The sequence below is a fragment of the Haliotis rubra genome, unplaced genomic scaffold, assembly GCF_003918875.1.
Source record: "Haliotis rubra isolate DU_JTF1 unplaced genomic scaffold, ASM391887v1 Scf36, whole genome shotgun sequence".
Classification (NCBI taxonomy): Eukaryota; Metazoa; Mollusca; class Gastropoda; order Lepetellida; family Haliotidae; genus Haliotis; species Haliotis rubra.
Genome location: NW_025767035.1, coordinates 2,617,040 through 2,632,467, shown reverse-complemented (window position 1 = coordinate 2,632,467; position 15,428 = coordinate 2,617,040). Strand labels below are relative to the sequence as shown.

At 37.7% G+C, this 15,428-nt stretch overlaps 2 protein-coding genes across 5 annotated transcripts in view; one reads left to right on the top strand and one right to left on the bottom strand.

The window, feature by feature from the left end:
- LOC124285375 (glutaminyl-peptide cyclotransferase-like) overlaps positions 1-2,284 on the top strand; it is a 41,150-nt gene extending 38,866 nt beyond the window's left edge. For all 3 annotated transcript variants that reach the window (XM_046721600.1, XM_046721599.1, XM_046721601.1), the window contains one exon: positions 60-2,284. In XM_046721600.1, coding sequence (XP_046577556.1) covers positions 60-178 — 119 coding nt within the window. In that variant the 3' untranslated portion in view covers positions 179-2,284. The remainder of the gene's footprint in view (positions 1-59) is intronic.
- Positions 2,285-3,261: 977 nt separating this feature from the next.
- Positions 3,262-11,530, bottom strand: LOC124285377 (peroxiredoxin-5, mitochondrial-like). Of its 2 annotated transcripts, XM_046721602.1 has the most exons (7): positions 11,417-11,530; positions 10,160-10,294; positions 9,220-9,261; positions 8,211-8,300; positions 7,304-7,398; positions 4,894-6,552; positions 3,262-4,252 (listed from the first exon to the last, which is right to left on the bottom strand). In XM_046721602.1, exons 1-6 carry the CDS (start codon positions 11,507-11,509, stop codon positions 6,432-6,434), a joined length of 576 nt encoding a protein of 191 aa, XP_046577558.1. In that variant the 5' UTR covers positions 11,510-11,530; the 3' UTR covers positions 3,262-4,252; positions 4,894-6,431. The 2 variants fall into 2 exon arrangements, with proteins under 2 accessions (XP_046577558.1, XP_046577559.1); XM_046721603.1 differs by lacking the exons at positions 3,262-4,252; positions 4,894-6,552 and adding an exon at positions 6,774-6,930.
- Between the last annotated feature and the right edge of the window lie 3,898 nt (positions 11,531-15,428).

Below are 15,428 nucleotides of genomic sequence, written 5' to 3'. Positions count from 1 at the left end.
ATTTGTTTTGCAAGTTGTGTGTTGTGTTGTACTAACTGTGTTTCTTTTTCTGGTGACAGAGATGAGCTGTGAGTCGAGGGCAACGTCGGGAGGCACGGCAGCCGTGAGTGACAGGGTTCACAAACTTTTGGTAGTTTTGCCATTAATATTGTGGGAAAGATGGTCTCACTCAAAATAATCATAATTTGTCTCAATCTGGACCGTTTCTTTGTGATATTGTGTGCATGAATGTATGGAGTCCGTGCTCAGTCTCACTTTGGGGAAAGAATGGTTGGTACGACTTTTTTGTACCCTGGATAGCAGTGTGTAATCGGTACAGCTTATGAGGGTCTGGGGCAACACGTGATCTCAGCATGAAGACTGTATTTGGGACTGCCATAGTTTAACATTGACTTGCGAATGTCTGGTGCTAACATCAAGTGGAATAGGGCTTAGGCCCCGTTCCACATTGGAATTTGTAGAGCTATGACTGTCATGAGTCTCTGATAGAGCAGGATGCCGTTGTACAAAGCAACCTCAACACTATGCCAGTCGTAAGTCTATGTTAGGGGAGTCACGGTCACCTTAGTATTAAGATTCCTTTGTACAACAGCACTCTGGTGACTTGCAATTGTTTCAGCTCTAAGATCACTTGCTGCCCTGTGACTGTCATTCTGGTTTATCCTGATTTCAATTGTTTGTGTTGATCCTTTAAGGGTGGTTTATGTCAAGTCCTTATTGGATATTTTATGTAATAGAATGGACCAGTTTTAATATCATCAGCTCATTCATGTGGACCAATTACTTAAGGCCGATTTCAAGTTGGACAATAGGGGTATTGTGAAACTTCACTCATCAGACTCTATGTATCAATCATACATTGTTTTGTTTTAGCTGAGGGGCGGTGGGGTAGCCGAGTGGTAAAGCGTTCGCTCGTCACACTGAAGCCCCGGGTTCGATTCCCCACATGGGCACAATGTGTGAAGCCAATTTCTGGTGCCCCTGCCGTGATATTGCTGAAATATATTTCTAAAAGTGGCATAAAACCATACTCACTCACTCTTCCAGCTGAAGCCACAGTTTGGGATGTAACAGTTTTAAAGTAACCGAAAATGACAAATTACTGTAAATTATCTAATTAGTGTCCTCTTGTATTCAACACTGATATAAAAATATTCTCCCTTGCATCCATTTTCTCCAGAATAACTTCTTATTTATTGAGAATGTTAATAAATACTACAACGTCCCCACTACAACCCCAGCCAGCAGTCCATGTGTTGAATACTGATGGTGGCCTGTGTTGGAGAGACGTGACATGATTGTTATACTGGTGATGGTGCAACAGGGCATTTTGGGACTAATATGTTTATCTCACAACTATTATACTGTTTCCATGGTTACTGACACTGTATGAAGCATGATATATTATATCTTTGTATATTTTCTTGTGATATATCCATCATGTCTTGTTTATTTGTAGTGTAAATATGTTCCTCAGTGGCTAATTGACACACCTAACTAGATACATAATGTTGTAGGTAGTAATAAGGTCTTGCTTCATGAATGTATGAGACACACAGTAATACCCCCCTCTGGTGATAACTTTAGGACCATGTTTTATACAAAGGGACATTACTCCGTTAGACTTAACTTGTTATTTGATCAACAGATTTTGTTTAAAATGTTCAGGTTGTAGGTCAGAAAGGAAGAACAGGAGAGAAGCCAATTAAGTACAGTACAGCCTTGGTCTCATTTATAAGCTGGCGTTCTTCTTTGGACTTCCAGTTTCCTGAAGTTTTGTTATCTTCTGGTAATTGATATTTGGATAGAGAATTAGGATGGTTATCCATAAAAATTTCATTTTTTCCTGTTCTTCCAGCTACTGAATGTCCATCAAAAACAGAAATCCCTGCTTAAAAAGCACTTAAACAGGGGTTGTTTACAAAGTAAGGTCTTGTCTTAAGTGTAAAAAGTCTTACCATTTATATCAAAATGTACATATACAATTTGTTTTTCCAATTTAACTGAAAATTGGATATCGTCTTGGCTAAGTTAGTTTTCTAACATAGCCGGAACTGGTGGTGTTTTGAGCTGTGACTGAAGATGGCATATGGTATCCATGCACGGTGGTATGGTGTATATATCCCTGGGCTTATAGAGCTGTAGTTCTGGGACACCATGAACAAGACGGTGTTCATGTTATGTGTCATCATATATCAGTGTTAAACGTGACCATTGTCAAGAAAGAAAACATTGTTTCCATATTTTGTTGAAGGAATATATTTTAATAAAATCATGGGCGATATGCTGGTGTTACGACTTGTGTTGTAGAACAAGATAATAGAAATGATAATGCATGTTCACAGATTGCAGCTGCTTCAGAGCATTATTCTATTTTTGGTTTGTTAACACTATGCTCTCTGGACCAGACAATCCAGTGACTCATGTCCCCAAATCCCACAAGATGTTTACCAGGTTGATCTTGGTCTGTGTTTGGGTTTTGGTGGACGTCTACCACGAGAACTACATGTCTTTCATCAGACTTCATTTCAAACCAGGATTCTATAACATTGAGCCAGTCAAGATCATAAACCTTTATTTACACATTCACCATTATCCAAATATGTTCATTATTAACAAGTAACTATGACAACACCAGTACCAGATCAATTCATTGTAACTGCAAGATCTATATTCCCTAGTTTAACATGATCAACAGTAGCATGTACCAGTGTTTCATCTGAAACCTCTCATCAAATTCTGAAAAATGTATACATACATTCAAAATATATTCCCTGAAATGTTTAGTCATTTGACATATTAAAAACACTGTCTTCATGAATGGACACCACAAACACACTGTGAAACATACAACACAGTAATTCTGGTTTATATCACAACACATTGCAAATAAATGTATCCACTGCTGGAGTATTGCTTGCAACTTGTTCATATGGAGAACAGTTAACATTTAGATGTAACTGTTTCTTGTTTTACCAAAACTCCAAAACTCTTACAAGCAAGTGGTTAAAAAAACATAGGGTTGATTTCCGAAATGGACAATTCTTCAACTATAAGCTAATCAACAATACAAACAACATATTTAAAGGAACAGTGTTTCGATAAACCATATAATAATGTCTTTCTACAACATTTTGGGCAGCCCTATTCTGAAATGAGAAAATAGTGACTGGAACTACAGCAATTTACACAGGTAGGAAAATATATAAAAGAACCATACCTAACAATGGGAAGCTTCAGAAGAGCTACCAAATTGTGTACTTTTGTGAGTACATTGCATGCACCTTACCCCTAAAATACACCTGGGTATCTTTATACAGACAGTGGGGTTTGATTTTTGTCCAAAGCAGGAAACATAGAGCTGGCTAGCTATTCTCAAAACATTCGTAGCCCTACGATTTTTTTAAGCCCTTTCTTAACACGTTGGCTACTATCAAAGTTAAGAATTCTTAGGGCTATGAACGTTTCAAGAATAAAGGCTCTGGTCACATTTTTTGGCGTTATTTTTATGAGAAAGTAAAACATGATCATGTATACAGAATGCCATGTGTAGTGGGTTATTAATGTAAGGTAAGATTTAATCTGAACTACAACTTTGTATTTTTCAACAATGCATTGTACACAAGGAGACTGTACCTAAGAATGGGTCATGGGTGTTTTCACAAGAAAAGGACAGTACTAGATTCCACAGAACTGATCACGGTCTGGCCATGAACATAAGTTACTGATTTAAGCTTTCTTATGAAAGCAGCATACCACCCAGTTTTCTTGAAACAAGCTCAAATTTGTTTCTCTAAATAAATTTCAGCTTCAATTTTCATTAGAATTAAAGTGGAAATCCCTGCCAATTCCACTGAGATCCCAGACAAAAAACACTGAGCTAAAAACTCAGATGACCTAAATTTTCATCAGTTTGGGATAAATTTTGTGTTGCTGCAAGAAACTGAGTCCAGGCAACAGACGTAAATGGAAGACAAGAAACTTATTGTCCCTACAAGACATACGAGCACACAATCACAAAAACTGGTGTATGAGCAGCTCTCAAAAGAACTACCCAAACCAATGGTATCTAGCAGGAATGAAAGGCACTGTACACACATACTTCCACACAGTTGTAGGTGCAAGGATATAGAAAATATAGCTTCTGACACTTCCTGTTTGATATTCTGTTCTCTGGTGAAGACTGTTTGCTGGTGTGCTCAATTATTAACAAAAGAGCAAAAAAAAGATAACAGTCCAAATACAGTGAGACCTCGGATACCCGGACCCCAGATATCCGGAAAACTCGCCTTCCGGTCAATTTTTAGAGAAAACTAATCTCTTATGTTATAAAAGTGACTGTCTATAACAGATATTCGGGTTCCCTTTCCGGACGGTATATTTTACAAACCAACCGGCTAAATCAACACAAAATTGACCCGCGTATACGCACGAAGCTTTGATCTACCTTTGACCGTGTGAAGGGAAGCGCGAGAGTCCCAAGTGTTTTGACACGAGACATGGTCTGCTAATCCGGATTAATGATCGATCAGCAAGGTATTGGTGGTAATTAGTAGGCCTAGCTGACATTGATTTAACCATTGAGTTCTAACTGTTAAGTTGTTTATTCAGTAAAAGCAATAAAAGTGCAGTGTCTCGATATTCAAGTCAAAATGTTCTCCATCGTGTTGCAAAGCAGCGGCACCCAGTGTAAGCAGTCCTCAATGAAAGACTTTTTCAAAACTGAATAATTGTAAAGGTATGATTATTATGTTGTGATGCTGTTTTTGAATGTCTATACATGTACAATAACGGCTTGATGATCATAAACATTTTGGATTATCCTAAAGGTGTATGAAAACAAAAAATCCAGATAACCGGATATTCAATTATCCGGATGATTTCACTTTACACATGAAAGGCCAAGTGAAGGCAGCAGATTCAATTGACACACAATTCAAGATGCAGATGGGTATATCACTTGGCAAGCTAACAATTTTACACAAAGTAAAAACAGAAAAATAAACTTTCCACATAGGCAAAATAACCTTTTAGAAAACATCATTTCTATGTAATAAGTTCAATAAGAACACCAGCTACTCAACAGCTAGAACAGCCAACACAATAACATCCCAGCAGATTTCCATGACAACTGATAACAGTGACAATTCGGAGTAAGCGTTTTCATTACTAATTAAACTGATCACAAAACTGGACAAATGGGCCAGCCGACCTTAGACGGAAATTATATCATCCCAGAGGTCCCTCCTCAAAATACAGAGGTAAGTCTCACTATGCCTTGAAGACACACACACAAATATCATCCTGGTAGTATCCAGATCTATGTCACTGTTTGCCTGAGTCAGGGAGCTATGGTGTTCTATACAACCTCCATACACCTGCATTTGTTCGCTAGGTAGATCTTTGTACGGGCGAGCTATGGATACACTTGGCAGCATCTACATGAGATTCTGTCTAAAATCGTGTTTCCTGTGTCTTTTCTTACACACTACTTAAAAATTGCTTGGGATATGGAACGAAACTAGTGGGCAAAATATTATTGACTCGTGTACTTTTTAACATGTTTAAGTTTCACTCAATATCAGCTACTTTTTGCATGACAACACATCCAAACAACAAGTGCCCTTCATCACCAACCTGGACACTTAGAATATCCTTAACAATAGTTCAGTAGCATATGTGGCCACTCCCATGTAGAGATACACTGGTGGGCCTTCTCATCTCTCTCTCAGCATCTACAGAACATCAGTTTCAGGAGATGTAAAAACATCTGGATACAAACTGTTTTTCTCAGAAAAATTTTGGCCTGTTTGAAATTAAGACAACATACTTCCAGTGAGATCATTAACTCTTGTTCATCTTTGATACTGTTAAAATGACTTTTTGAAAAGTAAAACTGCATATTTTAACTTTCAGGAAAAGAACAGCAGTGTTTTAGTACCAAAGAGAAGTCGTTTGTTATTCAAAGTGGTGCAGTGAAAGATATTTTCATTCCACCCTGGACCAATTTGCCAATTATTACATCACAATCTTTGATGTATGTACACTATCATAGAATTTCTCCTGATCATGAGTCTTATTCAAAACATACATTCATTTTTAGCCATGTGCCATTCAAATCAGACTCAACACCAAGCAGTCATGGGGAATGTGTCCAAGGTAAATATGATAGTAGAATTCAACTAAATACTCTGAAGATAACTGAAGATGGTGGGATGCAACTGCAACTCGACATGGTCCTACAGAAGTTAACAGCAGATTGCACAGATCCCAAGTCCTCATCAACACAAACTATCAGCCGAGAACCTTTTGTCCAGATGGAGATAATGCCTTGATTAAAGTGAACAAATTATAATACAAATCAAATGGTAGCGTAAGCTCACAAAGTTGAAAAGAAGACACTACGACGGGGCAGGGGGTCCAGACCTATGTCATGGTGGTGCCCGTGCCCGACTCTTCATGTTCTTTATACACAGCAGACAAACCAGGCCTGTGTGATCTGGATCCTCGTTGATCTGTTGTATCACGCTGTCCTCCACCACTATAGAATACCTGCAACAAAAACTACAGCTGTACAGAATGCCTGCAACACAAAACTACAGCTGTATCACGCTGTCCTCCACCACTATAGAATACCTGCAACACAAACTACAGCTGTATCACACTGTCCTCCACCACTATAGAATACCTGCAACAAAAACTACAGCTGTACAGAATGCCTGCAACACAAAACTACAGCTGTATCACGCTGTCCTCCACCACTATAGAATACCTGCAACACAAACTACAGCTGTATCACGCTGTCCTCCACCACTATAGAATACCTGCAACACAAAACTACAGCTGTATCACGCTGTCCTCTACCACTATAGAATACCTGCAACACAAAACTACAGCTGTATCACGCTGTCCTCCACCACTATAGAATACCTTCAACACAAATCTACAGCTGTATCACGCTGCCCTCTACCACTATAGAATACCTGCAACACAAAACTACAGCTGTATCATGCTGTCCTCTACCACTATAGAATACCTGCAACACAAAACTACAGCTGTATCATTCTGCCCTCCACCACTATAGAATACCTGCAACACAAAACTACAGCTGTATCACGCTGACCTCTACCACTTTAGAATACCTGCAACACAAAACTACAGCTGTATCATTCTGCCCTCTACCACTATAGAATACCTGCAACACAAAACTACAGCTGTATCATTCTGCCCTCTACCACTATAGAATACCTGCAACACAAAACTACTATGCACAATAGCACAATGTTGAAACAGGCAGCTATACCTCCTGGACCGCCATCCCCCGAGAGGCTTCGTACAGTCCAGCTGCATGCCCATCGCCCTTGTGAACTCGCCTCTTGTGTCAGCCAGCATTTTGATCTGAAACACAAAAACAGAATATATCATACCAGGAAGTCAATATCTGTTATTCAAATATGTTTAGGACAAAGTTCTTCCCAAATATGAAATAAGTAACTGACTATCCCATATTTTTTTCAGACTGATCACACTATTGTGGAGCATTCTTGCAATACACACAATGGTTAAGTTGGCTTTGCCTGAAGTTTCAACTCTAAGCTTTATGGACATATCAGAATGTACATTGTAACTTTGCATGTACCAAAATTCATGACATTTTTAACAAAAGTTACCGAGTGATTGCCACATATGGTGTTTTAAACACGGCTGCAATCAGACCCCAAACTTTTCAACAAATTCAGGAGTCACCATAGGTGCATGGGAGCATGCATTTGAAGTTTTAGTTTCATTGGTCAATCTGTTTAAGATTGACAACCGAATAATTGCATTTTTCAATATGGCCACTTGTAGCCATATTTGATCATAAATCAAAATGTCTTGAACCGACTTAGTACTAATTAGGTACCCACTAAGCATGCTAAGTTTCAACCCCATTTCCCTTAAAGATTTTAAGAAATAGATATTTAATTAAAATGTCTTGTTTTTAACATAAGATGGCTACCTGGCAACCACATTGAAATTCCATCTTGGATACCTTGAACAAACCTTGTGCAAACTATTAACTTGCTTGATAACATAAGAACCTATGTCGAAACGCCGCCTATACAGAATAAAGACGTTTGTATATCCATAAACATTGTCCTCATTCTTAAACTATTCACTTGTTTAAACATCATGCAAAATATTTTACGACATGACATAAACCATTTTACCTTTCCCTCAGCTTTGAGTTCCTTCCCCCAGGCATTCATGACAAAAGGGTCGTTGACAGCTACACAGCAGATGACATCATACCCCTCCTCCTGTCACAGAAACATCAGCCATTGATCGAGTGTAGTAGAAGTGAGTGAGTGAGAGCAGCATTTGAAATAGCTACTGGCCCGCTAGCCAAATGCTAGCTGATTGTGAATCGGGCCAGTGAAATATTGTTAAAGCTATCCCGACTGGCCAGCTGATTTCCGATTTTTTTTCATCGCATGATTTTTCAACTTTATAAGTTGAATTTGCATTTTTGATGATTTGTTTCGGTAAGTCCATACCGAAAGATATCAGAATCTGCAAAGTTGTGTTTTACGTTGCATGTGACCTTTAAAAGTGTTCAAATAATGTTCAAACGTTTTCAATATTGTTAAACATGATTTTAGATGATCTTTTGTTAATGCGTTATATTCATAGTCAAACTATATCACAAATTGTTTCTGTTTATTCTAGTTTTCAAAACCTCAACCACTCATCGATTTATCTGTTCACACAATAACTAATGATCAACATCAAACCTGTATTCTAGTTGTACAATTGTCAACGTACATCAACACCTAAAGTGTCATCATTGTTACCCATCAAAGAATAAAACTATGTGGATGCGAGTTACAGGAGATTTGTCATTCTTGCGTCTACAGAATCTCTCGTAACAAAACTGTGAACTAATGATTGTGATAATTATTAAGTTGACACCACAGTTTATATTTCATCAAATTTTGATCTAAATCCTTGATAAACAGATGTTACAACATCAAATCTCTAATTCTGAGATTAAAACTCACACCCTAGTGATGACACACTTTGAATTCAGTATGAGAGTCAAACCTAAGCATTAGCTTGCACTGCCATCTCTGAAGTAATATTCAATATAGGGAATGGCTAACACATCACACAATTAACTACACACTAAACATTAAATAGCTGAATTCCGTAGGCATATTTTTTTAGACAGACACCTACCTTGAACTTTTGATGGTTAGATATGTATTCAGGAATGTGTGACTGAAATTGAACAGAAACAAATATAAAGGAATCTATAAACGTCTGATTGCATGTATTAACATTTTTTACCAAAAATAAGTTCTGTTTAGTAGTTGAGATGGTTATTTCATCAGATGAGGCATTTTTTTTCTTATTTCTTTACCACTTTGTGAACAGATGTTTTTTACACCTTAAGCAAGAAATGGTGAAGAATAAACTAAGGCACCAAATGAATTAGGCAGAATTATATGTTTTGAAAGTGACCTCTTAAAACGCTAAATATGTAATAGAACTATGTGCCTGTGAGTTTTCCTATGAAGGCAAGCTTAAGCAGTATTTTCCTTTCCTAAATTAATCTCTTATGGAAGGTAAAGTATAGTACTCAACTTTTCACAAGGATACTCACATGTGTCATTCAAAATTTAAATACCCACTATGAATATCTCTGCACTAGATTATTTACCATGTTTATAGACTGCTCTGATGTAGCTAGAATACTGCATATTAAAGCAGTAGACAGCAGATTAGCAACACATTGTCAAAGCTGAAAAGAATGAAAGCTTTCACTTTTAAGTACAGGTAAGTGAGTGAGTTTAGTTTTACGCCGCACTCAGCAATATTCGAGCTATATGACGGCGGTCTGTAAATAATCCAGTCTGGACCAGACAATCCAGTGATCAACAGCATGAGCATCAATCTGCGCAATTGAAGTACAGGTGGAGTTAAGAGCAGAAATTCATCCAAGAACTACAGGTCATTGCTGACAAGGCATGGACTGTTTCATAAACATGATTATCAGACTTGATGTTTCTAAATATAAAATACTTCAAACTAGAATTTCATTCTTTTTCACACTCTAGGAATCGGGGCAATTTGAAAGTAATATAAGATAAAATGCTAATTGAGTATTTCTTTCTACCTCACTACAGCCTGGGGTAAAGGCGCCAACTACTGAAAATAACACGCCTCGTTTTCCTTTATACAACTCAGCAGGGTTGATGGCATCATTCGGTGTGGCTCCATATACCTCCACATCTGGCAACCTGTCACCGGCCTGCAGCACAAAAGTTACACATGGAATACAATATCTGAAACAGATAACACACACCTGCATTGTTAGAACATAGCTAAAGTATTCACATTTCAGACAATGGCTAACTGGACAGTGATAATACATATATATTGCTTTTAGGCCAATCAATATACTTTCACATGTTATCCCAAACCTAAACCAAAACTGAAATCCATAGGTGTTATGTTCTGAATTCAACAATTACATCCCATATTGCATATATATAGATATAAAATGTACACATGGTCTCTGCTTAGGTGAAATACTACTGCAATAAACCATTCTTCTGTCACTTTCCCCAGTGAATGTTTATAGAAATGACCTATATATTGACACCATAAATCCTGTCTACAAGAAATTATTAAACATAATAAATTATGCAACAGCTTTCCTGATTTGCATAAACATATCAACAGTATATGATATAACATTCAACAACAGTTTTTATAAACATAATGAAATTCATATACATGTATTTTGATAATCAATATTCGTATATAAGTTTGAAAGACTTATACTTCCAAGTCAGCATAGACCTTCACTATTATATTTCATACATGTGATTTTGTTTATAAAATCTAGATTTGGGGGAAATAATTTTTAAGTTATCCATCTTCCTTTTCACTTGTCTTGGACTGAAGGACAAATGATCGATATTGCCAAATGCATCTAATCCTGGGATGTTGTTCAGATAGCCTTGTGCCAAACTGAACATTGTCTGTAAAACTAATTTTCCATATTTATTAACTGTGTACATAATAACTGTTCAATTATCAGACAAAGAGGTGTTAAATGATTTCCAATCTCTCACAGAAATGCTCCTAGACGCTTAGATTGACACAAAAGATAAATATATCACTTCCAATATGCTATTATTCTCCCACCATTCAACCTAGAGGCTGCCACACATTTTGAACCGATAGGCCTAGTTCTCTATTTTGACCTAAAGAGCCCCAGCATCAGCCATGCGTGACCCTACCGCAGCAATGTCCACAGAAGTGTATGAGGAACGCAAACTGATTTCAAACTTTCTGTGTCACAGTCATGCTCAACAAACACTTCCTTTTCAACATACTTTCTTCTAGACACATGACAACTACTTACCCTCAAGTATCTCTTTGGGTTAACTGTCACTGGAGCTGATGTCTTCAAGGCAACCCGCGACAACAACCGCCGACACACTTGTAATGTGGCCATTTTGCTCGCGGTTCCCCGTTCTAAAAATAACGTAACGTCACTTCCGGAAGTCCTGGTTACGTTTTTCATGTGGGCAATTTGTTTGTTACGTAATACGTTTCTCTCCTATATGTTTAATATTGAGTCCTGATACTGATGCTGATGCTGATGCTGATGCTGGCTAGATTGGCATTTATGTAAATATTCATTAGATTTGTTTTCACGACATAGGTTGAATTATATTTCTGTTAAACTATCGAGATCGAGATGTTCATTTTGATTGTGGTTGCATTTAAAGGAAAATGTGATGTTGCTGACCGTTTTCCATGGTCATTGTTATGGTGAATTTGATTTCAAGATACATATAATAATCAACTTATAAAACCACGACAAACAATTTTTCGAAAAACATTTAAATCAAATAGATCTAGTAAAATTCACTTGGTCGTAATTTTAGCAAGTCGACACATTACCCCCACAACATTAACTCTAGAGATAAATGACCATGCAAGAAGCTATAAACATTTATGATACTGTGATTTCCTAGATTTTATTATTCTAAAACAATAGAAACTACTGTGGAAAATAATAATTCACAATTAACGTATTTCTGGAAAATACCCGAACAAACACATACAGAATATATGAACAATTATTCTTATGGGGAATTTATCCTTTAAAAAAAACCGCCACCAGCTCCCCTGCTTCCAACCAGCAAATGATAAATATATAGCAATTTTAGTGAAGACTTGTGCAGTTACATCTAATGAACTCTTGATGTGCGTCATCAACTCGTCAGTTGAATGATAGAAAGATTTAAAGTGTCGTAATGAAAGTTAAGATAGCGATTAGTGATGCCATTACATTGTGATGTCATAGTAACCCATGATGTCACAGTGGGCGGGGAAAACATTATGGTGCTATGTCTTTGTAGCCATATCTGCTAGGAGATATGGCTTGATCTGACCCACTATAACTCCCGTTGGGGGTGCGTTATTGTTTACTTAACTCTTTCAACACCAGTCAACCAGAGACATTTACTGCTATGACACTGAGTCTCTAAGGTCATAGATGAAGGCTATGTTTATGAAGGAAATTATAAGCATGTAAAACGTTATTGCTACTACATCTCATACACCATTTAAAAGATCTAATCCCACTGTTGATAAATATGAAGTTTATTTTTATAATGTTATTCAAATAATACAACTACAACTTAAATAAATTTATTTTTGTAATGAAAATGCAAGCTTACATTTATAATGTCCAGATAAACCACGAAAGAAGCAAAAAATATGGCGATTTTTTTCCATTTGTGACATGTCATAACATGCCCGTGCCTTTTTCTGTTATATTTTCATTTTTACTTAAAATACACCTGCTCTGCTTGGTCATTGCAAATCTGTCCATTACCTTTCAGTAATGGAGACTTTCCCTGAGAAAAGTCACCATTACTAACATTGAATATTACTCATTACTAAATTAGAAAAAACATAACTTTACACTTTATCGTTTATTTTGATTTTGTCCTGAATCTCTGGTCTCAATGGGGCTCTTTTTCAATTTAAATGGGTTTATTGGCTACTATCAAATTTATATGTATTCAGGGACTAAACGTTAGTCTAGAGTGGCGGCTGTGGCGCGTAGTGAGTGGTTGGTCCCGTGTCCGGTCAATCCAGCTCTTTGGCAAATATCAGACACCGTAGCAGCTAGACTGTGGCGGCCAACTGCTTGACTGCTGTACCATACGTCGCCCACTGGATTTCGTAATGGTCGCAAGTAGAAGGGGTCACTGTCTGTTTGTTTGTTTGTTGTTGTTTTTTTTGGGGGGGGTCTATGGGTTAAATATTTTTCAAAGAGTTCAACCAAACACCTGTCTGGCTTGTCAACGTTCTCATAGGCCCTCACAGATTTACACTTCCGATGCTTAGGCCCCCCTGATTGGACTTGGATAAGACGTCCTCAGTATAGATCAGAACACGTCCGTGTTGATCAGACGATAACGGAAACTGAGAAGTCCTTCCGACGCGCAAATTTCGGTGTTCCTGGCCACCCCTTAGGGCGAAATTAATCCCAACCAAGTAGAAAATAGTGTCCAATAATTGCTTAGGCTTATCACTCCCAAGAACACCTTTTGCCCATAGAACTTCCTCTTCCTCTGGCGTGATCACTTCGGCTTGAACCGCTGGTTTACTGGATGGATCCTTAGCGCGACGTTTCATCATGCTATCCTGGGTGTTCTTTATTGGCAAAAAAGCGTCATCAGCGTCAACTTGTAGGCTTTGCCAATGCTGTCCATGTGTAATTGGAGACAGATCACAAGTCCATATAACGTGTCGGACGTGAAATCAGTGCCGTCCGTCTTCATCACCTCACAGACAAATCTGGAAATAGTATATATATTCTCTGAATAAAATTGTAGCCCATTTCATTTTTGATACTGTGATGTCGGCAAACCTGAAAGGTCAAAAGTCAACTGATAAGATATAGAGTATATGATATCATAAACTGCTATAAGCTAAACTTCAACTTTAAATACTCCAAAGTGTCCAAAGACAATAAACTGAGAACGGTCATAAATGTTAAACACAATCGCTAACAGAATTAACAAAACGAATCTGTACATGTTATTGTAACATCTCTGAAGCTTTCTGAAAATCTCTAAGAGACGAGTAAGATTTAACGTAATAATTATTGTAACACCATCATTATATAAATGCCAATTCCATTTCATGTTCGGAGAAAGCATACAAAACAAATCCAGTACAAATGTCAAAGTTTACCGTGCGCGTTACTTTAAATTCTCAAAACAATTCTAGAATTATCATTTTAAAGTAAACATCCGAAATGAACGTGTACTTACTTTTTGGTTTGTAGATCATTCAGTATGTTGTCAGGAACGGGCTCGTGAAAACGACTGCCACTGTGGGTAACCGACGTCTCCGACGTGTTCCCTCCCTTCTTGTCAGTTTCATACGTAGTTTCATACGTTGATTGCTTCTCAGCGACTATACAAGATGCCACTAACTCGTCATCCGACTGAGTGATTTTGTCACCAAAACCCTCCAAAACGTCACCAACAAAAATTTTATCAGCAGTTTCATCTGAAGATATATCCGGATATTGCGTTGTGTATGTTGACTGGGTCAAAAACATTCCATCATCATCTGAGCTACCGATGTCCATCCTTACGACTGTCTTCTGACACGTGGTTCAAGTAATGGAGACATACGGGTTTTCGCGCACAAAATCACGTGCATTTTATACCATTATTAAAGTAATGGAGACATACGGGTTTAAACAAACCAAACGTGCAAGGTATGACATTTGCTGACGTAATGGAGACATACGGGTTAACACGGGTACAAAGCACGTGCGAGTTATTTCATTTGGTGAAGTAATGGAGACATACGGGTTTACACGCATACAACGCACGTGAAAAGTGGCAGTTCGTTCTTTGACGCATAGAGGGCTTCCACTAAGGAGAGAGTTGATTTTAGGGCTGGGACGGGTAGGAAAAATTGGAATCGAGTACCCGCATGTACTTACCCGAATCGGAATCGAGTACCCGGAAATGTAAGGAATACATAGCTTCAGTCAACTTTCTGAATATTCAATCACGATTTGACCAAACCTCAAAGGATGGCAATGGGACATTGGAACTGATCTTAGGCTATTTGATTTACGTCTGTTTATAACTAATATAAAGAGTAACACCATTACTTACATTGTTACTTAAAACACAAAACATTTGTTAAAACACAGAAGTTTTCATTCCCGCTGTTACTGTGATTTGACTTCTCACTGCTCATGCGCAGATAAATTACCGTCGTTGATAATAACCTCCATTAACTGGACAATGCAAAAAATGTGTGTTACGTTAATAATGAAAAAGACCAGTTATTCATTCAGCCAGTGGACAACTACGTTCATGTGTGAT